Source organism: Schistocerca serialis, chromosome 1 (genome assembly GCF_023864345.2).
Source record: "Schistocerca serialis cubense isolate TAMUIC-IGC-003099 chromosome 1, iqSchSeri2.2, whole genome shotgun sequence".
Taxonomy (NCBI): domain Eukaryota; kingdom Metazoa; phylum Arthropoda; class Insecta; order Orthoptera; family Acrididae; genus Schistocerca; species Schistocerca serialis.
Window position 1 is genome coordinate 622,114,963 of NC_064638.1, and position 22,824 is coordinate 622,137,786.

The following is a 22,824-nucleotide window of genomic DNA, read 5'->3' on the forward strand; positions in this document are numbered from 1 at the left end:
ATTTATTTTCACCCAACTTCTTACAGCCTTTTTCTTCAGAGAGACGTTATCAGTGGCGAGTTTTGGGTAATACGTTAAGTTCACTTCCTGCCAGGTTTAAATTTGCTTCTTTTGCCACAACACAGCACAGTTCGTAAATGTTCACGTCACTAAAATTTTAATGCAGTTGAAATTGCGACAGAATCATAAAACAGCAACTGGTGGTAATCCTATTCAATAGTCTATGAAAATACCTATTATTGATATAAAAGCGCAATAAAATTTCCTCGCCTATGTTGTTCCAGACCTATAGTAAATATAGTTTCAGCAGCTATCGATGACGCTTTAATACTACATCATTTTATAAAATACTACAAAGTCAGTTGTGTCAGTATTAGCGATCTCAAGGCAGTTTCTGCTAGGCTGAATACTGTAAAACCTACAAACATCAAAAGGAAACGCAAAGAGTATCTATTCTAAAAAGCTGATAAAAATGCTCTTAACGCCTTTATAAGAGTCTCCACTCCTTCAGATCTGATCATGTAAGCGTAGAAAAGATGTGGAATGATTTCAGAGAGAATATCGACGGCAATTGAGAGATTACACAAAACGGGTCAGATGGCTGTTGCAGAAGCAACGAAAAAAGCATGCCAAATTTAAAAGAACGCAAAATCCCCAAGATTGGCAAAGTTTTGCAAAAGTTCGAAATCTAGCGCGTACTTCGAGATGCTTTTAATAATTTCCACAACGAAACTCTATCTCGGAATCTGGCAGCAAACCCAAAGAGAGTCTTGTCATACATAAAGCACACCAGTGGCAAACGCAATCAACACCTTCACTGCCCGATAACAACGGTGAAGTCACTCAAGACAGTGCCACTAAAGCAGAGTTATTAAACACTGTTTTCCGAAACTCCTTCACCAAAGAAGACGAAGTAAATATTCCTGAATTCCAATCAAGAACAACTTCCAAGATGAGAAACATAGAAATAGATATCCTCTGTGTGTGTGTGTGTGTGTGTGTGTGTGTGTGTGTGTGTGTGTGTGTGTGTGAGTGAGTGAGTGAGTGAGTGTGTCCTTAGGATAATTTACGTTAAGTAGTGTGTAAGCTTAGGGACTGATGACCTTAGCAGTTAAGTCCCATAAGATTTCACACACTTTTTTTTGTTTTAATCCTCGGTGTAGCAAAGCAGCTGAACTCACTAAATAAAGGCAAGGCGTCCTGTCCAGACTGTATACCAGCCAGGTTCCTTTCAGAATGTGCAGATACAATAGCTTCATATTTAGCAATTATATACGACCGCTCGCTCACAGAAATATCCGTACCTAAGGACTGGAAAATTGCTCGTCAGCAGTAGGAGTAATCCACTGAATTGCAGGCCCATATCACTAACGTCGATTTTTAAGTAGGGTTTTTAAACATACACTGTGTTCGAACACTATGAAGTACCTCGAAGAAAACGATTTACTGACACACAGTCAACACAGATTCAGAAAATATCGTTCTTGTGAAACACAACTAGCTCTTTATACTCACGGAGTAATGGGTGCTATCGAAAGGGGGTGTCAAATTGATTCCATATTGTTACATTTCCAGAAGGCTTTCGACACCGTTCATCACAAGCGTCTTCTAACCAAACTGCGTGCCTATGGAATATCGTCTCAGTTGTATGACTGGATGTCATTTTCTGAATTTCCTGTCAGATAGGTCACAGATCCTAGAAATAGACGAAAAGTCATCGAGTAAAACAGAAGTAATATCCGGCGTTCCCCAAAGTAGCGTTATAGACCCTATATTAACGACATAGAAGACAATCTGAGTAGCCCTCTTAGATCGTTTGCAGATGATGCTGTCGTTTACCGTATTGTTAAGTTATCAGATGACCAAAATAAATTGTAAAATGATTTAGATAACATATCTGCATGGCGCGAGATGTGGCAATTGACCCTGAATAAAGGAAAGCGTGGAGGTATTCACGAGACTACTGAAAGTAATCCGCTAAATTTCGATTACGTGGTAAGTTACACATATCTGAAGGCTGTAAATCCAACTAGATACTTAGGAATTACAATTACAAATAACCTAGATTGCAACGATCGCATAGATAATGTTGTGGGTAGAGCAAACCAAAGACTGCGAGTCGTTGGCAGAACACTTAGAAGGTGCAATAGGTCTACAAAAAGACTGCGTACACCACGCTTTTTCGTCCTATTCTGTAGTACTGCTGTGCGTTGTGGGATCCGCATCAGGTGGGACTGACTGATGACATCGAAATAGTTCAAAGAAGGGCAGCTCGTTTTGTATTATCGCCAAGTATGAGCGATTGTGCCACAAACACGATACTTGAATTGGAGTGGCAATCATTAAAACAAAGGAGTTTTCGTTGCGACGGGATCTTCTCATGAAATTTAAATCACCAGTTTCCTCCCCCGATTGCAAAAACATTCTGCTGGCATCCACCTACAAAGGGAGGAATTATCATCACGATAAAGTAAGAGAAACCAGGGCTCGCACCGAAAAATTTAAGTGCTCGTTTTTCCCGCGCGCGAGAATGGAACGGTAGAGAGACAGCTTAAATGTGGTTCATTTAACCCTCTGCCAGGCACTTTATTGTGAATAACAGAGTAATAACGTAGATGTAGATTACAGAGGTAAGTCATGGAAGACAACGCCCCTTTGATTTCGTTCACGGTTTCAGATATCGAAATGAGGTTTGCGCAGTTTATAGAATGCCGAGGTAATGCTTTTTTGGATAATTCTCTAAACTCTGGTACTAACCGAGACACTGAAACAAGGTTTTTGATTGGGCCGTATACTTTTCATAACTTTAGCCAATAGCTCTTGGAAAGACAATTACAATGCTTGTTAATATTGGGGTTGAAATATTTAGCAAAAGAATCCCAGGAATTTACTAAACTTGGAAAGAAATGCGGACAGAGTCTGCTACTGTAATGTAAACACCTCCAAGCAGAACTCTCGTGCCAGGCTCCTTTGTTATAAGTAGCAAGACAGGCCTGTGCGATTAAGATAAAGCCTTATTTTCTGTAAGAAGACAGTCTGTCCGCTATGATTTTTGTATAGCGAACTAAGGCAAATGCTAGTTTCTGGCGCACCAGATGGGGGTGTAGATAACTGTTCCAAACGTGTTTACGTTTCCACGTTTTTGTGGAAACTAAAGCTGCCACGTACATTTTAACGCAAAGACTTTTACACTTAGCCCAGCTCCAATGGGAATGTTTTGCAGGGGATTTTAATTGGTTTTGCTGCTGGTCACACATGTTGCTTTACTTGACATTTGCTCTGAAATTTGTCATCGCCATTATGTGACTTTACGTGCCCATGTACTCCTGAAGGAGACATTATTACAATTGGCGTAATCATGCTCAAGGGTTGGTAATAAACCTTTATACATGCAACTAGTTGTCTGATTTTCTCGAACCATTCATTCACATTCGCTGTTGCTGAACAGCAGCTTTTTTTTTTTAAATTTTAACCTCAGATTTGTCAGGCGGTTTTCCATTTAAACTCTCCCTGTCGCCGCTTACTCTCAAAGCCGAAACAGAAAAGTCGGTCGTTCATACTTCATAATGATAAATAGCCCTATTCACGGAAAAAAGAAACTAATATATTAATTTTCTTAGATCTGAACCTAATCTGTCTGCCTGGAGTGACCTGAATGTTTCTTAAAGGCAAAACACCTGTACGTAGTACTTGAAATTTTAATTGGACGGAATACACCTCAAATTAAATATGTTATTTGGAATGACTGACGACTTGTCAGCCGTAAAACACATATACCTCTTAACGAAACGTAGCTTTACGTTATACTTACGCATGCGCCAATATTTTTTACCAACTGCAAGCGACATTTGCGATCGCCGTGAGGGAAAGTTGAACAGATGACAGTGCTGGCTGCTTATAATTAAACTTCCGCTACTTGATAGGGGGAAAACGAGTGATCGTAGGAAAATAAAACTTGGACACATTTTAAGGTCACATGGAAGAGAAATAAGCAACAAACCATTGGAAGAAACATTTTAGTTACCACATGAGAGGGTAACATTTGCGGATTGCGTACCATGTTTACTTTCCTTGTTGCATACGTTTCTCAGTGTGACGACGATCTGCATCCACCACAGCTTAGACCTGCACTAGAGATTACAGTACCGCTACCCGAAACATCTCTCGTAGAACATCGATGTTCAGCTGGCGTGACACAACTCGTGCACTGTTTGAAGATAGCACATTGCATCCAGCATGTAGTAAATTTAACAATTTGTGGCTCAATTGGCCACCGTCCTTTCTCAGGAGCAATTCCCAAATCGCCAATTAATACCAACTTCCGAATCAAGTTCTTCAACGCCAGCGCGGAAAGAGGACATCTTCGTATTCCTTTGACGCGTCTATACGCGTGAAGAGCAGTAGCACAATTGCTGCTTTGATAAAACAGGTTTACGAGTAAAAGCTCTGCTCACCTTGTCCACACACGTGTCGACTGTCTGCACCTGTAATGCACAATGGTGCTTGGCTTTCAACTGTAAGTCGCCGTACCAGCACCGGCGCTTAATGGCAAGTCATGACACTAACACAACAAACAATGCAAATCTCGCAGCGCATAGTCTGAACATCGTTCCTATAACGCTGGTACGCTCACGGTATACGTTTTCCATCTAAACTGGCTGAAGTAGCGAAAGTTTAATTGTAATCAGTCTGTACTTTGGATTCCGTCGCATGCCGTCTCGATTCGACGACACGTATCGTCTGGCATAAGTAGAGCTTCATAGGAGTACATCTTTCAATGCTCTCTACAGAAAGAAATCAAGAGAAGTCGCATCAGGGGACCCAGCCGGCACACTATTGCAGCATTCCATCCTATCCAATGGTAAGGAAACTTCTCATTCAGTATTTGCGTTGCAACATAGTTGATTGAGTTTGGCAGCCGTTGTGTTGGAACAGCATGCACTGCCGCGTACATAGTGGAATCGCTTCTAGAAGAACAGATACGACGTTCATAAGAAAGTGTGCATTCACATTTCCTATTTTGAAGGTAAGATCCCACAATGAAATTTCTTATGATGCTGCACCATACATTTACGCCCCACGGTCACTGGTGTTTACCTCACAACGCCAGTGTGGATTTTCAGTTGACCAGTAGTATATTTTGCGTAAATTTATATTATCGTGGTTCGTAAACGTTGCTCCGTCGGTAAACAGCACACGATGGAAAAACGTAGTGTCGCCTATCAGATGTTGCAGAGCAAGCGGACATTCTGTGCGACGCTCGAAATCACGTCCTCCGAGTGGCTGGTAGAAACGATAAGAGTAGAACTCATGTCGTTGCAAGATGCGAACGACACTCGCCTGGCTGATCCGACATTCTCTGGCCATACGCCTTGTGCCATTTATGCGAATTCATAAGCGTCGCCGCCACAACAGCTCCTTCATGTGCTCTGTCATGTGCAATTTTCTTCCTCGACCTCTGACGATGAATCGTGCCTGTTCGCACTAGTGACCAAATAATTCGTGTAAGCGCCTGGCGCGACCATCACGACAGACATCCCTATACCGCTGTACCGTCTCGGCAACGTTTCTTCGACATTCGGCGTATAAAGGAAACTAGTCTAGCGGCTCACTGGCGTAGATGTCTGCGTGCAAGGACTGGCGAAGCAGAAATTACCTGCCGATAGACGTCACAGTTGTCAGTTATTCTGTTCCAGCCGACTTCTCTTTAAATTTTAAAATTATTTCTCACACTCCTTTGCGACGCATTCGTCTTTTCAAGCACTCTCGGGGGCCGCTGGAAAAAGTATGTAATTTTATTTAAAAACTGAACTTGCTTCAATTTTTCTATCGATGCAGGATTTACGAGTATCACTGAAAAAAGTACGTGCTCCTTAGCGTATTATGATTTGCCGAAAACCTCGTTTCGATATATAGAACCGTTCACGAAATACACTTCTTAAATGACTCACCTTGTAGACTGACGAAAACATGCAATTCTGACGAAGTGTTTTCTATTTTTTAACAGAAAGGGGAAACCTGTATCGAAAAAGTAATTCCAGAAGTTGCTGTAGCTCTGCTTCATTTACATATAGTATTTCTCTACAGCAAGGAAATAGATGTTGGTTGATTTGTGGGGGAGCGAACCAAACAGCGAGCTAGGATGACAGAAATCAAGGAAGAGACGAGACACGGAGTAAAGTCCAGTCAAGGGGAAGGGATAACGTGCAAGCAGAGGGAGAAGTTGCGTCAGGGCAGCAGGAAGAGGGGAAAAAAAAAACCAGGAGGGAGTGTGTGGAAACGGGGTGAGCAGCCCCAGAAACGCTACGCGCAGTGTGACACCAACAGCGCCACTGATTCGTCCCGACACCCACAATATATTATCACGATACAACGCGAACAAAACAAGGGGAAGAACACAATAAAATAGGGTACAAAACAGCAGAACAGATCAGACAAAATATACCGAAAAACCGGGAAGAACGTGGCTGGTGTGGAGACTAGAGCTAGGCCTGTACAACCAACGTCTACGCTAACTGAGGGACTCAAATTCCAAAGGAAAATTCAAGGGCTTAGACCTGAAGATACAAGCCGCGTTCGCGGAGAAAACCGAGGACAGGTGTAACCACGCGAGATCAAGAAGATGGGAGGGCATATTTAGTGCGAAGGGCCAAACGTGCGGGTAGTCCAGCAATATGTGGATCACCGTGAGCGGAGCCACGCATGAAAAAAAAGGGGGGGGGGGCTCATTGCAAATAAACAATAATTAAAAAAACCACCTATGGGTCAATCTAGCATGGCCAATCCGAAGACTGCAGAGCACGGTAGGGAGTGAGGCAGAGAGAAGAACAGTACATGGAGGGCGTCTCCTCCATGGCGCAAAGTTTATTACATAACGAGGTAGTCTACTAACAGTCACTCCCCAATTGACCAAACAGCGATTTTATATAAGGTCGCAAATTCAGGAAGTTCATTACCCGGCATACCTATGTTGCCACGAACCGAAAGGAAATCAACCGAACAAGCAGCGTCACCAAGATGATCAGAGGTAAAAAACAGTGGCATCCTGAAACTCCCGTACGAGCAGTCGAAACGAACAATGGAATACCACTGGAGCGACAGAGGCTTTTAGTCCCAGGAAGAGATCCATCCGAATTCATGGTCGAGGGGGAGAGGAGTGTGTGCTTGGGTGAGGAAGAGGGGAAGGGACGGGAGGCGGAAGTCACTGCAGAAAGAAGCGAAAAGCCCAACCAGTAAAACCACTTGATGACGAGCAGTGGCCTGAAGCCATGAGAAGAACAGAATAAGAAGAGTGAGCAGGGGTAGAGCGAATAGTAGGAAGGGTGAGCAGGGGAAGAGCAAATAGTGTTGTCGCAGGAAATCAGGACTACGGAATAGAAAGATCCTAGCGTCACCCAGAAGACTGCTCACATGGCTAGTGCGAAAAGCACCAATGGCTTTACAGGTACCACGATGGTGAACCGGATCCAGAAGCGGTGTGGATAGGGCAGCTGATCCATAAATTTGCCAACCATAGTTCAGGCGAGACAAAACTAACACCTGGTAAAAGGGTCGAATGATCTGTGCCGCAAGAGGTGTGGGCAAGGAAGCAAAGGACACTGAGTTTACAGAGACAGCCAACCTTCAGATGACGAACATGGGGGCAACCAAGAAATGAAACTGGAGGACGAAAGTCAGGTGTTTTGCGTCAACGTAGAGCTCCATACGAGGGTGGACCGTAGTAGGCGACACAAACGCACCACCCTCAACGTAAGGGGAGGGAACTGAAAAGAGTGTCAATGATGGATGGCATCCTGGAGCCGTCCTTCCACAGAGGCCACCAATTGGGAGCTAGCCTAAATACAGAAATCACCCACATACAGAGCAGGGGTGAACAACGGTCCGGGAAAGGACACAGGTCCATTAACAGCAATAAGAAAAAGGACACTTTATGTGGAGCTCTGTGGAAAGCCATTCTCCTGGGTCCGCAGAGAACTGGGAAGAGTGCCAATCTGGACTCCGAATGACTGGTGGGACAGGAACAGGCGAATAAAAGTAGAGGGGGGTCCCAAAGACACCCTTCATGGAGAGTAAGGAGGTTGTGATGACACCAAACTGTGTCATAGGCCTCACAAAGACCGCAGCGCTGAGAGAAGGCCTGCCAAACTGCAGTTTCCACTGACGGGGGGAAAATCCCTTGGAGCCAAATACAGTTAAACACGTGGGGGAGATACTGCGTTTGGAAGACTGAGGTGTTGAAGCAACTGGTTATCAATGAAATCAGGGCCAGGAGCTGAATTGCGGGAAGTTGAGCGGGCCAGAAGAAGGTTCTTTCCAGTAGAATGCTCACTGCACGATTCCATCTAGACTGTTCCAGCCCACTGTTTCTGGAGAAGGAAGGCAGCTGGATAAGAGGCTGGCGCCGATGGCATCGTAAAATGGGTCGTGAGGTGTTCAGTGAGAAATAATGGATCTGTACAAAGGCTATCTGGAAGGGCCAGACCCTTGCTTATAATCTTGGAGGGTGTGGAGTGTAACCTACATCCGTGATGTAGGGCAGAAGAACCTAGAGGCGTCAAAGCATTCCCAACGCACCCATTTTCTCTGACTGACACGACCTGGCACGTGTACAGGTGCTAATCTGCACGATGAAAAGCCCAGCAAGGAAACCTGGTCATCAAGAGGTGGGAAGGGAACAAGAGACTCAACAGGAAATGGTCACTATCACAAAGGTCATTGTGTGGCGACCAGTGTAAGGATGGAAGGTGTGGGGAAGAGATTGGAAGATCAATGGCAGACCAAGTGCCACATGCAGCACTGAGTAAGGGAATCATAATCATCATAATCATCATCATCATAATCATCATCATCATAATCATCATCATCATAATCATCATCATCATAATCATCATAATCATAATCATCATAATCATAATCATCATAATCATAATCATCATAATCATAATCATCATAATCATAATCATCATAATCATAATCATCATAATCATAATCATCATAATCATAATCATCATAATCATCATAATCATAATCATCATAATCATAATCGTCATAATCATAATCGTCATAATCATAATCGTCATAATCATAATCGTCATAATCATAATCGTCATAATCATAATCGTCATAATCATAATCGTCATAATCATAATCGTCATAATCATAATCGTCATAATCATAATCATCATCATCATAATCATAATCATCATAATCATCATAATCATAATCATCATAATCATAATCATCATAATCATAATCATCATAATCATAATCATAATCATCATAATCATAATCATAATCATCATAATCATAATCATAATCATCATAATCATAATCATAATCATAATCATAATCATCATAATCATAATCATAATCATCATAATCATAATCATCATAATCATAATCATCATAATCATAATCATAATCATCATAATCATAATCATCATAATCATAATCATAATCGTCATAATCATAATCGTCATAATCATAATCGTCATAATCATAATCGTCATAATCATAATCGTCATAATCATAATCGTCATAATCATAATCGTCATAATCATAATCGTCATAATCATAATCGTCATAATCATAATCGTCATAATCATAATCGTCATAATCATAATCGTCATAATCATAATCGTCATAATCATAATCGTCATAATCATAATCGTCATAATCATAATCGTCATAATCATAATCGTCATAATCATAATCGTCATAATCATAATCGTCATAATCATAATCGTCATAATCATAATCGTCATAATCATAATCGTCATAATCATAATCGTCATAATCATAATCATCATAATCATAATCGTCATAATCATCATAATCATAATCGTCATAATCATCATAATCATAATCGTCATCGTCATAATCATCATAATCATAATCATCATCATCATAATCATAATCATAATCATCATCATAATCGTCATAATCATCATCATCATCATCATAATCGTCATAATCATCATCATCATCATCATAATCGTCATAATCATCATCATCATCATCATAATCGTCATAATCATCATCATCATCATCATAATCGTCATAATCATCATCATCATCATCATAATCGTCATAATCATCATCAACATAATCATAATCGTCATCATAATCAACATAATCATAATCGTCATCATAATCATAATCATAATCGTCATCATAATCATAATCGTCATCATAATCATAATCGTCATCATAATCATAATCGTCATCATAATCATAATCGTCATCATCATCATAATCGTCATCATCATCATAATCGTCATCATCATCATAATCGTCATCATCATCATAATCGTCATCATCATCATAATCGTCATCATCATCATAATCGTCATCATCATCATAATCGTCATCATCATCATAATCGTCATCATCATAATCGTCATCATCATAATCGTCATCATCATAATCGTCATCATCATAATCGTCATCATCATAATCGTCATCATCATTATAATCATCATAATCATAATCATAATCATCATAATCATAATCATCATCATAATCATCATAATCATAATCATAATCATCATAATCATAATCATAATCATCATAATCATAATCATAATCATCATCATAATCATAATCATCATCATAATCATCATCATCATCATAATAATCATCATCATCATCATCATAATCATCATCATCATAATCATCATCATCATAATCATCATCATAATCATCATCAAGAAGGTACTGGAAAAGGTCTGCAAGAAATTGGTCAATGAGGACCCCAGACTAGACGATGAAGCACTGCCCCACAAAGGATAATGGGCATTAAAATCCCCAACGAGGAGGAAGGGAGGGTGCAGTTGCTGAAGGAGGGCAGTTAGGGTAGCAAATGTAGGCGGTCTGTCAGGGGAGAGAGGGGCTGCAAACCTTGACGGCAGAGTCGAAATGGGCCTGAATGGCAACTGCCTCCAATGTGTTACAAACTGCGACCCATGTACTAACAATATCTATAATGACCAATCTGCAGATGTCACCAGAATTTCTTAGAGGGCTGATCCGGTTCCAGCATAAGGCTTGGAACCCACAAAGAGGCAGCAAGTGAACATCAGTAAAATGACATTATTGGAGAAAGACATAAGCTGCTGAATAAAAGGCAATAAAGGGCAGCAACTCTGGAAGGTGACAGTAGTATCCATTATAGTTCCACTGAATTATCACAGAGCAGGTATCAAAATGAGAGGCAAATGGGCTGGAGCCAATCATGTTGCCAGCTCACAACCTATGACCAACGATGATGGGTAATAACCACAAGTAAGATGTCAAGCACAAGTTGCGAGGGGCATGATAGCATCTCTGGGGGGTACACAGGGGGACCTTTCTCCTGGGAATTGAGTTTCTTCTTCTTCTTCTTCTTCTTCTTCCTCCTCCTCCTCCTCCTCCTCCTCCTCCTCCTCCTCCTCCTCCGGCCTGAGAGACGCCGATGTGATGGCTCCTGGGAGGGAACTCCATCATCGGTGGGCGCCGAAGAAGGGGAAGCACTTTGGCCAGGGAGGAGCAGGAGCAGCTCCTGGAAGGGCTTAGGAGGTGAAGGGGAGGGCGAAAGGAGAGAGTGACTGGACTGGAGTAACGAAGAGGTAGGAAGGTGAAAGGACGTAGCAGAGGCAAAAATGAAAGTCATCGTTACCTTGATAGGGTAAATCAAGTAAATAAAATTACCTTCATTAAAATTACATAAGACAGAATTAAACTGCCTCCTTTAGTATCAAAAACTAACGTGCATCATACACACACTTGGTGCGGTCAGTTGTATTTTTGACAAGTCTCAGTGTACGATGTACAATCCCTTCTTCCTTTTCTTTCTCGTAAGCTGGGCAATACAGCTAGCATGGAGACTGACGGTTGCGACCATTTACACACACGGGTAGTGAAGCACAGGGCTCTCCTCGTGGTGGGGCTGGCCACAGTCACCCCACAGAACGTCCGCCGTACAGCAGGAAGACATATGCCCAAAACGTAAGCACCTATAGCGCCTTATTGATGGTGTGACATACAGCGTCACGTCACATCTGCAGCACATAACCTTTAACTTCTCTGGGAGGCTATCTCCCTCGAAAGCCACAATGATTAGCCTGGAGTTCATCACTTTGCAGTTTGAGGTCCGTATAGAAGAAAAAAACAAAAAAAATCACTCCCTGGGCCACATTCTGACACTGGGGCGTCGCCAAGAAGGTCAACAAGCATGAAGAGCTGCAAGCTGGACAGCAGAAGCAGCTTTGATTAACAGGTAATCCGACCGCACTGGCCCTCTTCCTAGGGGGTAGCCAGGTTGCAGGGTCATAAGAAGCAGCATTTAATTATCCGTTACCACTCGAAGAGACGACTATAGTATGGCCACATTTTTGGAGCTTGATACGCTTCATGTGCGAAGCGCCTTCATACCACCACCCTCATCAATGGCTCTCCCCATGGGTGCCACCTTGCCACTGCATTGGCCATATAACCCCAAAGGGGGATTAAAAACGCCTGCCCTTTTCAAAGGAACCATCCCAGCATTTACCTGAAGCGATTTAGGGAAATCACGGAAAACCTAAATCAGGGTGGCCGGACGTGGGACTGAACCGTCGTCCTCCCGAATACGAGTCCAATGTGCTAACCACTGCGCCACCTTGATCGGTGGGGTAGGAGGGCGCAGGGCGTCACGCAAGAACTCAAGAAAGAACCGTAAGCCCCCTGGGGGGAGCAAGGGAATAGGGAAACTCATTTCCTCACGCGCTGCTAACAGCTGCGAATCACAGCCGCTTCGTGGGAACCGCTCGTCAATGCTTCCGGCCGGCAAAATCATTAGAAATTCGATGGTCGCAGCCAGCAGCTGCGTCACAGGTACGGCATCTTAAGATGGGATGACTCGGAGAAGTGACGGAACGGCAGACAAAATCTATTGTGTGTGGATGCACCAATGTCCACAACGTGGAAGATGCTGCCCCATTGTTGGTCTATCAACAGGGACTGTCCAACTTACCCTTATGGAATGGTGTACCATTCGCACCTATGTAACACACAAAGAACAATGGTCGTAGAAAGACCCTAACTGACAGATAGGAGAATAAAATCATGTACTGTCAATGACACTGTTTAAAATGCGTCAGGAATTGCTGCTACCAGTGTATGCACGTCCATCTCAACCAGTTGCCCAGCGAACATCGTGGAATCTACTGCGTGCTATAGACGTTACGAGTCTGGTAATTCCTGAAATGCCATCACTCAAACCGACAGAAAGCTACACGTCTTCAGTGACTAGACCAAAGAAACGGAACAGTAGCTGATTGTAGTGTGGGACAAGGAGTACCAATTTTGCTCTTTTCAAATGTAGCAAAGCATAGAGTGCAGCGGCGCCACATGAAACGTTTAACTCGCTTGAGACGAAGCGTGTAGTTCAGTCGTGCAAGTGTTTTTTGTGCTATGACTTGGACTTACACATTCTGGTTAGCGTGAATATGAGCCAGGGTGTTTATTTGAACATTATTGGTGAACAAGTGTTCCCCAACCTCCTACATGTTCACGATGGGTATGCTGTGGAAACTTCTATTTTCCAATAGCTATCTGCTGCGCGCCTACGTCCTACCTTCACGAATACTCAGGTACCCTCCCGTACCTCGACTGCCTCGCTTAATCCCAGTGAAAGTGTCTGGGGCTATTCAGAACAGCAGGTCATACGTAACAAGTCGCTGTCATTGACAGATGACTACACCAAGCACGTGCTGGTGAGACCTTAAATAGGGCAGTTCAGTGCATTCTCGCAGGATGCACCTGACAATGACCAGAAAGGTCTGTGCCGAAATATCATGACTGCAAGTCACAGACATCCAGTAGTTCAGCCAAAATTTCATGCAACAGTCTATACGCTATGGGAAGGTTTTAATAACAGCAATGTCAGAATGTTTCAAGTTAAATGATTGCGTATGGGTAGAAATATTGCGATCTGATTCCGTGTCAATATAGCTTCTCATCGTTAGACACGAAGATGAATAACGTAAAAAGTAACTTATTCCGGTATCTGCATACTCTCAAGTGCGAGAGTGGTTTTCATTGCGTTTGTGGCACTAGGTCGAAACATGCTAGCGCTGTGAGCTGTTAACTGTTACGTCACAACCATAGAAAAACTCGCATGTGAAGTGTAACTTTGTCGCCATCCACACAAGTATACGTTTTTAAGCCTGTGTTGTTGGGTGAGTAGCTGTAGCACGGGTCTCTGTCGTCTCTCCTTCGAAAATTTGAATCAATAAAGATTATCGGAAGATGGAATAAACTGCCTTTGGAGATGTAACAACTACCATTCTTCCCTAGAAGATCAATCACCTGATCATCTGTCCCAGGCGTCGGGTTTTGTTTCCTACAGCAGGTGTTTTCGTCGCATTGTAAGGAACTGAGGACAGTACAGAAGCTAGAGACCAATTAATGTCAGTACAGTCTGATAATGCATCTGTTTACGAATGGATACGTAAATCAGAGGTAGCCCTGTCCCAAGCTCCTCAACTATCACTCACAATATAGCAATAGCTGTGCAAGCGATGGACTTGCTGTAGGGCAAGTCAAAAAAACACTAGTTCACAGACACAATAACGTCTTGAGAATGAAAACCAGTCCCCACAGAGAGCGCTAAAATTAATTAACATGAATCACTGTAACGAAAGAAGCTAGCCGTGGGTCAAGAATGCTGCCACAGTAAAAGGGTCGGACAACATACGCTACATGTCGGAATGCAGAGTCCGTAACTCGCGATGCAAACATAGCGGCAGACAGACGCAACCAGCGTAGCTGTAGCATGCTTCGTAATTCTAAACATCACGAGCAACTCGCGCAGGCTAACACAAGGCTGCTACCAAGCCAATGGAAAACAAATTGTTGGTAAGGCGGGTACCAGGTTGAGATTCATTGGGAGAGTGCTTAGAAAATGTAGTCCATCAACAAAGGAGGTGGCTTACACAACACTCATTCGACCTATACTTGAGTATTGCTCATCAGTGTGGGATCCGTACCAGATTGGTTTGACGGAGGAGATAGAGAAGATCCAAAGAAGAGCGGCGCGTTTCATCACAGGGTTATTTGGTAACCGTGATAGCGTTACGGAGATATTTAATAAACTCAAGTGGCAGACTCTGCAAGAGAGGCGCTCTGCATCGCGGTGTAGATTGCTCGCCAGGTTTCGAGAGGGTGCGTTTCTGGATGAGGTATCGAATATATTGCTTCCCCCTACTTATACCTCCCGAGGAGATCACGAATGTAAAATTAGAGAGATTAGAGCGCGCACGGAGGCTTTCAGACAGTCGTTCTTCCCGCGAACCATACGCGACTGGAACAGGAAAGGGAGGTAATGACAGTGGCACGTAGAGTGCCTTCCGCCACACACCGTTGGGTGGCTTGCGGAGTATAAATGTAGATGTAGAAAACAACACTTGCCAAAAAATTGCGATAACTGCTGTACAACAAACCTCGCGATGTTGAGATCTTTAGAAACAGAAAAGGAATGCGTTGGAGAGTCGCTAGTCGTTTACCTTGCAAGCATTCCTTGATCGGTATAGGTGTCGGTTACACATTAAAATGTTGCTCCTGCTGAACCTCTCTGTGTGGTGTAATGTTTAACTGACTTGCTGATTTGGCCTCAGGTAATGTGGAGGAAGTTGCTGCGGAGAAAATTATTCTCACAGAAAAATTGGCCTCTGAGTTTCCTGAGTTTCCTTCAGGCTGGAGAGCTGCTCTCCGGGCTACGACGGTGGTTTGGAAATATCTCGGAACAGAAAAACGTACTTACGTCAAAGAATTTTTTTTATTTTTCAATATAGTCTCCTTGTAGATTAATGCACTTGGTGCAACGACGTTCCAGTGCCTTTATCACATCTCGAAAATGCGTTTCCTCCTGGCCTGCAAAACAGTTGTCAACTCCGGCTATTAAATCTTCGTTTGAAGTGAATCTTCGTCCACCAAGAAAAATTTTCAGTTTTGGGACGAGACGGAAGTTTGACGAAGCCATATCACGTGAATAAGGCGGGTGTGGCAGCATTTCGTAACTCAGTTCGTGTAATTTTGCCATAGCGACGGCACATGTATTGGATCCAGCGTCAAGAGTCGTGGCACCCATAATTTTTTCATTTCTAATTCTTCAGTTATAATATGATATTCTTTTTCAGATGGCATCTGGCACGCGCGAGCAATTTCACTCACTCACAAATTGGCGATCTTCCATGAGCATTTTGTGCACTTTTGCAATGATTTCTGGAGTAGCGACACATTTTGGCCGACCACTGCGCGGATCAACATCTAAGCTCTCCCGACCGAATTTAAATTCAACTGTCCACTTGGCAAAAGTTGAATATGAAGCAGCAGAGCCCCCCCCCCCCCCCCCCCCAAGAATATTCTGGCAATCAGCATGAACATCCTTTGCTTTCACACCTTTCTTTACGAAGTACTTAATCACTGCTCGAATTTCGATTTTTTCCATCTTCGCAAACCACTACGCGGGAACAACAGAGCCACATCACCGCCACAGCTCTCTTCCAAGCGCACAGACGCGGCACTTGTTTACAGGCAACAGTCCAATGGCTATCACGTGAACAACTCGTTGCGCTAACCCTGGCGTCTTGTGGTGATTCAGAGAACTTTTCAAACCACCCTCGTACTTAAAGATTCGACCGATGAACAATAGTGCATTCCGCTGTGTACGGAAAGGTCCTTGCAGCCAGCGTAACAGACGCTGGAGGTGTAAGCGTTCCTGCTGTTCTGGCCGACTGGAGCGGCCCAGAATCCTGCCTTCACGTTGGCTGGTCCGAATTGGCGTGGATTCCCAGAAAACCGGAGACACGGAAAGAATGTCTCCGCCATCACATGGCTTCAACGACGATTCGAAATAACGACCTGGAAGCTCCGCTAGATTTCGTCGTCTTAGGCGTTTTCTATATTACTTAAACGGCGAATGCCAAAATTATTCCATCCACACCAACAGATGATCTTCTTTGCAGACAATACCTCTGCGGACCTGGGAAAAACAGTTTAGCGGCATTAAATGTGTAATTAAGATCCACAACTTGTCAATTAATTAGCTGACCGGTCTGAGTATGGTATCAATTTGCTAGGAACTTTAATGCGAGTTAGAATCTGTGAACAGAATAGAAGGATTAATTTTATTAGTCTTTCTTCCTCTATGGTGTCGACTGATCTGGAGAGATGCATTCATACGACAGAATATTTTAACTGGAGCTGCGTCCATCGTCTTAGCTCACCTGGCTTAGTTATGAATCTCGTCTTTCAAGTCATCGACTAACAAAGAAGTAGGGCGAATTAACAACCCGTAGTCCGTCACCGGCAGAGCTATCTACAGTCTATTTCGTTTTCTAGTCTGGCACTTTCGTTCTTTAAAAAATGTACTTCACAAGTGGAGGGGTCTAAATAAGCAATTCTTTAATGGAGCGCGAACAACTGTCTCGCGATTAAGGTTACGCACGAGACTTCTAGGTGCGCTTACCTTTCAAGATATTTTGTACATTGCTACTAAGACAAACTATCGTGCATTCTGAAGCATACATGCATTATCGGATCGTGACTGCAAGTCTCTTTCACAGACTAACATTCCAATGGAATTGGAACACATACTTACGTCGATGGGTGGAGGAACACTTACCTGAAACAAAAAAACAAAAAAAAAATCACATTAGACTAGCGTCAACAATATTTTTTGTGGATATTACTAATTCCAAGAGCACAAAATTAAACGTAGAATAAAAACCAGAATCTCATTATGAATACAAAAATATTTGCAACAGACTTACGACATAGTAACGATAGCTGCAATGTAGCAACTGGCAGAGGCAGAAACAAGAACGGAAGAGCAAGAAAAAAACACTTAGATTAAATAGGGCCTAAGGGAAAGATTACATCCTTCCTCTCTTCTTCTGAACCTGGACATCACACAAACAATGACGGAAATGAAAGAAAGATCCTGCAGCTGGATTAAAATTCACCGTGAATGGTTATCGATGATAAGATTAGGTGATGACAACCTATCCTCAACGAAAGCGAGGAAGAATTACAACGGAAGACAGACGGAAGAAATTTGGTGTAGCAAGATACAGATTTGCGATGAACTTAAATTGGGAACCACATACTGGGCGAAGTGAAGAAGTTATACTACCTTGGAGGCAGAACATAGCAGGACTTACGATGTAAGAAGCAGACTAGCAAAGGCAGAGAATTCTTCACTACAAGATCCTTTAATTTGAGGAAAAGGTTTCTGAGAAAGTACGTCTGGATCAAAGCATGGTTTCCCATGTGGTGCTGCACAAGGATGCTGAAATTAAGTGGACTAATGACACAAGAAATGAGGCGGTCCTCCACAGAATCAGGGTGAAAAGGAATACGTGGAAGACAATTACTAGAGCAGGGTTGGCATATGGGGTGAAATCGTGGAAGGTCCCTTGAAACCAGTTGAAGGCTAGTAAAACAAAACAAAAAAAAATTAAATAAAAATAAAAAGGCTAATCCTATACAGGTTGCTTCATAGTAGTATCAGTGATGTTAATTCATGCACTGGCCTTGATACCTTCCTGAGAAATATAACAATTGGGTGACTACTGTCACTAAACGGGAAAGTCGAAATAACAGAGCGGAACGACTAACAAGATTATGTAAGCTCCATGAAATTTGCCCTCAGTAGGGAGTATGTGTCCCACGTTTCTCTTCACCTACGACATATTTGGACACAATTATAAAGTTCAGTTATCAGCAAAGCCGTAATCAGTACCCAACTGCACTGATTTATATTTACAAGCAAGAAGAAAATAAGCTTACTGACAAAGGAAAAGGCACTAATCGCTGAGGCACCTAGATTTTCAGATTCTGTAATTCGATTAATGACTTGTCACACATAACTACTCCTGAATTTTTCTCATGCCACAGAGCACCGATAAACGCAAAAGTTGTCCTGGAAGATGGGCTCAGTAAAATTTGAGATTTCACTACGACAACTCCAACATCCGGCTCTATAGCACGTAAAAGAGGCAGTTGTACTTTAACGTACGTGTAATCTAAAGCAAAGGAAAAGCTTTCACGAAAACGGAACAAACACAACCTCACAGTTTCGTCTAGCACGTAGTCCTTAAAAACGCATTAATTTTCTCGAAATGCGTATTACTCTTTATAACAGAAGAAGTCACGTTTTAATCCAAACCGGTTGAATATTTTATTCTTCGTAACATGAGTATTTTGTACATTACATTAGACTGACTCTGCCCTTAACAGCTACCTTCTCTTTGGTTACATTTCAAATAAATCTCTAAAAAAAAAAAAAAAACTACTATAAGTGGAAACACGATCTACTTCGGTATACTCCACGAACATCCGCCGGTAAAGTCACGCTGCTCTTGTTACCCACTACTGATTCTGTCTAGTAACTGCAATGCATTGCGCGTACACACACACACACACACACACACACACACACACACACACACAAAGCGCGCGCGAAATATGACAAAAAAGAAATCTAGACGTGATTTTAAAACTGACATGTCGGTTGTTTTAACAACATTTCAAGTACTGAGCGGTAAAATTCGTGGAACCCCCATCGTTCGCTGCTCCACGACTGCGGGTAGGAGGGACTACGAGAGAAACGCTCATTCGAGACAGGAAATTGCGCTTCGTCCAGCATACCACATGTCGTTACTCGTTTTTAATGCCCGTCACGACTGCGAATGCTGTTATCCGGATTGCCGACCAGCCAATCGAGTTCAACCACAACGCTTCGCAAATGGATGCTATTGGTCATTCGCCCAAATCGAACACAGACTGGGGTGAACTTCCTACCCCCCCCCTCTCTCTCCCCCCCCCCCCCCTCCCATTTACTTCACAGTGCCATGTAAGATTCTCAGTAAGTAACTTCTACGCCATGAATCCGAAAGAGATAACTAGCTTTCATTTTAAACTGACGGGTAGCTATAATACCCAACGCCATCTCCCTGCAGACAATTAATGTAGCACATTGTTGGAAGATATTGAACACCGATGGAGTCCGGTCAATGAAGTTTTGTTATGAAATGAGATTCACATAGAACAACCCTTCCCCGCGTTCGTCGAAGAAGGAAACTTTTCTTCTGCCATTTTCTGAAATAATAACGATTATCCTTAGTAAATTTATAGCTCACTTCTATTTCTTACGGTCTCCAGCATGCAATAGAAGTTGTAAAAAAAGTTTCTTGTAGCGGCCATTTTCCGTAGCAGCGATATAATTGGTATCAATTTGCATGTTGCTAGTTAATAACACAGCGCATTTCGGGGCATTATCAGTGAGTGTCCTGGAATGTTATGTCATTCTGCTTTACAGGTTACTATTGTAGACTAAAAACAATCCGCTTACAAAATTTAACTTAATCGCAAAGATATTTTACAGCGTCTTATTTCTCAAGCACTGTACTGTTTTCACTCATTTGGTAACAGGTTGAAAATGGAACTTAACACGTTGTTTTGCGTGTTCAAACAGTGTACCAAGTGGCACTTTCAGAACAGCTGCGGTTTTCAGTCAAATTTACGAACAATTGGCACACGAAAACCTACTAGTCTAACGGACTGCGATAGATTCCTCCCCCCCCCCCCCCAACTAAATGGCACGTCAAATGCTTCTATCGACGGTTGCAGTACAAAATTACATCTCGCTGTGCTTACATCCAAGTACACAAATCTGGGTTAATACGGTAATATATTTAGAATATATTAATGATATTTTTGTTGTAATTTTTTGTTTATATCCACAGAAGGTTTGGGTGTGGCAATTATAAGAATCGAAACGGCAAAAATAAAAGTAATTTGCGAGGTTGTTTGCACCCATATTGGAATATCTGATGAAGGTAACAACCAAAATAAATATTCGACAACATCCACAACACTGTATCAAACAAACGACTTTCAGAGAGCACAGACTGTAAAAATTCCCAGCGAGCAGGGTTTTTATATCCGGCACGAACATTTAAGCGTAATCGAATCACCTGTTTCCTACAGTGTTTGGGCACTTTCATGCGTCCTTCAATTATGGTTAGGTTGCTGAAAAGTGCGTACACAATTTCAAATGATAAAACCAGCAGGTTTTTTCGTATTAACATATTCCGAAAAGCGTGAAAATTGTCGTTCTGTAAAACTTGCTAGAATAACGAGGTTTTTTTTGTGAAGGTGGTTTTCGCAGCAGTTGTATATAAAATGGAGCAGTTTACAAAACAACACCTTTTGCATCCTGCAAATTAATATTTTATTTATCCACCTACTCGTGTTTTACCTTTTAAACAAGGCTTCTTCACTGGGCGTTCTGGAATACTACCTAATTGTTTCCTTGTCATGTTTGTTTTCGGTGAAACCGGTTTTCACATGAACGAATTCTGCTTGGTTTTCAAATAATGGATTAAACGCTAATCTGTAGGTATGTTTTCATTTTATTATAGAAAAAAAACTTGCATTAAATGTTTTAAATCTACAACCAATATGTGACAGCGAAAAAATGTCACATTCCAGGACACGCACTGAAGATTTCTTGTTAAGAAGGTGAAATTCATCTGGATGCATAAATGAAATAAAAAATTAATGTGCAGCAGGCAGAAAGGCTTATTTTGTTAACTACTGCTACATATTCTAACATATTCCTAGGATTCCCATAGCGTGCTGATTATTAACACAATCACAAATGCAGCCCTACGCACTTGAGTGCATTTCCCATGGAATCTACGAAAAAATAAATCACTCGCTGAAGCAACTGTCATTGCCAAAACTGATAAACTGTGCCACAAACTACAACTACATCTTCATCTACAAGGATACTCTGCAAATCGCACTTAAGTGCCAAGCAGAGGAGTCATCGAACCACCTTCACAATAATTCTTTATTATTCCAATCTCGAATAGCGTGCGGAAAAAACAAACACCTATATCTTTCCTCGCGAGTTCAGATTTCCCTTCTTTCTTAATGATGATCGTTTCTCCCTACGTAGGTCGGCGTCAACAAAGTATTTTCGCATTCGGAGAAGGAAGTTTGTGACTGAAATATCAAGAAGATTCCTCTGCAACGAGAAACGCCTTTGTTTTTATGATGTCCACCCGAAATCCTAAATGATGTCAGTGACATTCTCCCCTCTATTTCCCGATAATACAAAATGTGTCGCTGTTCTTTGAACTTTCTCGATGTACTCCGTTAATTCTATCTGGTAAGGATCCCATAGTGCGCAGCGGTACTCCAAAAGAGGGAGACGCATAGTGTAGGCAGTCTCTTTAGTAGGTCTGTTGGATCTTGTAAGTGTTCAGCAAATACAACGTAGTCTTCGGTTCGCCTCCCCACAACATGTCTTGTTTACAAGTTGTTCGTAATTGTACTTCCTACGTAAGTATTTGAATTTACGGCGTTTACATTTGACTGATCTATCGTGTAACCGAAGTTAAAAGGATTCCTCTTACCGTTCATGTGAATGACCTCATTATTTAGGGTCAGTTGCCAATTTTCGCACCATACAGATATCTTTTTCTACGTCGTTCTGCAATCTGTTTTGAACTTCTGATGACTACTATACGATAAACGACATCATCATCTGCAAACAACCTAACACGGCTTCTGAGATTGTCTCATAAATCGTTTATATAGATAAGGAACAACAAAGGGCCTATAACACTCCCTTGGAGAAAGGGAGAAAACACTTCTGTTTTACTCGATGGCTTTCCGTCAATTACTACGAGCTGTGACCTCTCTAACAGGAAATCACAAACCCAGTCACATAACGGAGACAATGTTCCATAAGCAAGCAATTTGACTACAAGCCGCTTGTGATGTACAGTG

At 42.2% G+C, this 22,824-nt stretch overlaps 1 protein-coding gene across 19 annotated transcripts in view; it reads right to left on the reverse strand.

Moving 5' to 3' along the window:
- The window catches only part of LOC126478296 (RNA binding protein fox-1 homolog 3-like), a 468,968-nt gene that overhangs the window by 263,074 nt on the left and 183,070 nt on the right, over positions 1-22,824 (reverse strand). For 17 of the 19 annotated variants that reach the window (XR_007587441.1, XR_007587438.1, XR_007587439.1 and 14 more), the window contains one exon: positions 17,621-17,644. The exons of the other annotated variants lie outside the window; for them this stretch is intronic. Coding sequence is in view for 13 of the 17 variants with exons in the window: in XM_050103694.1 (XP_049959651.1) it covers positions 17,621-17,644 (24 nt within the window). In the remaining 4 variants the exon portion in view is untranslated. The remainder of the gene's footprint in view (positions 1-17,620; positions 17,645-22,824) is intronic. 19 annotated transcript variants of the gene reach the window in all.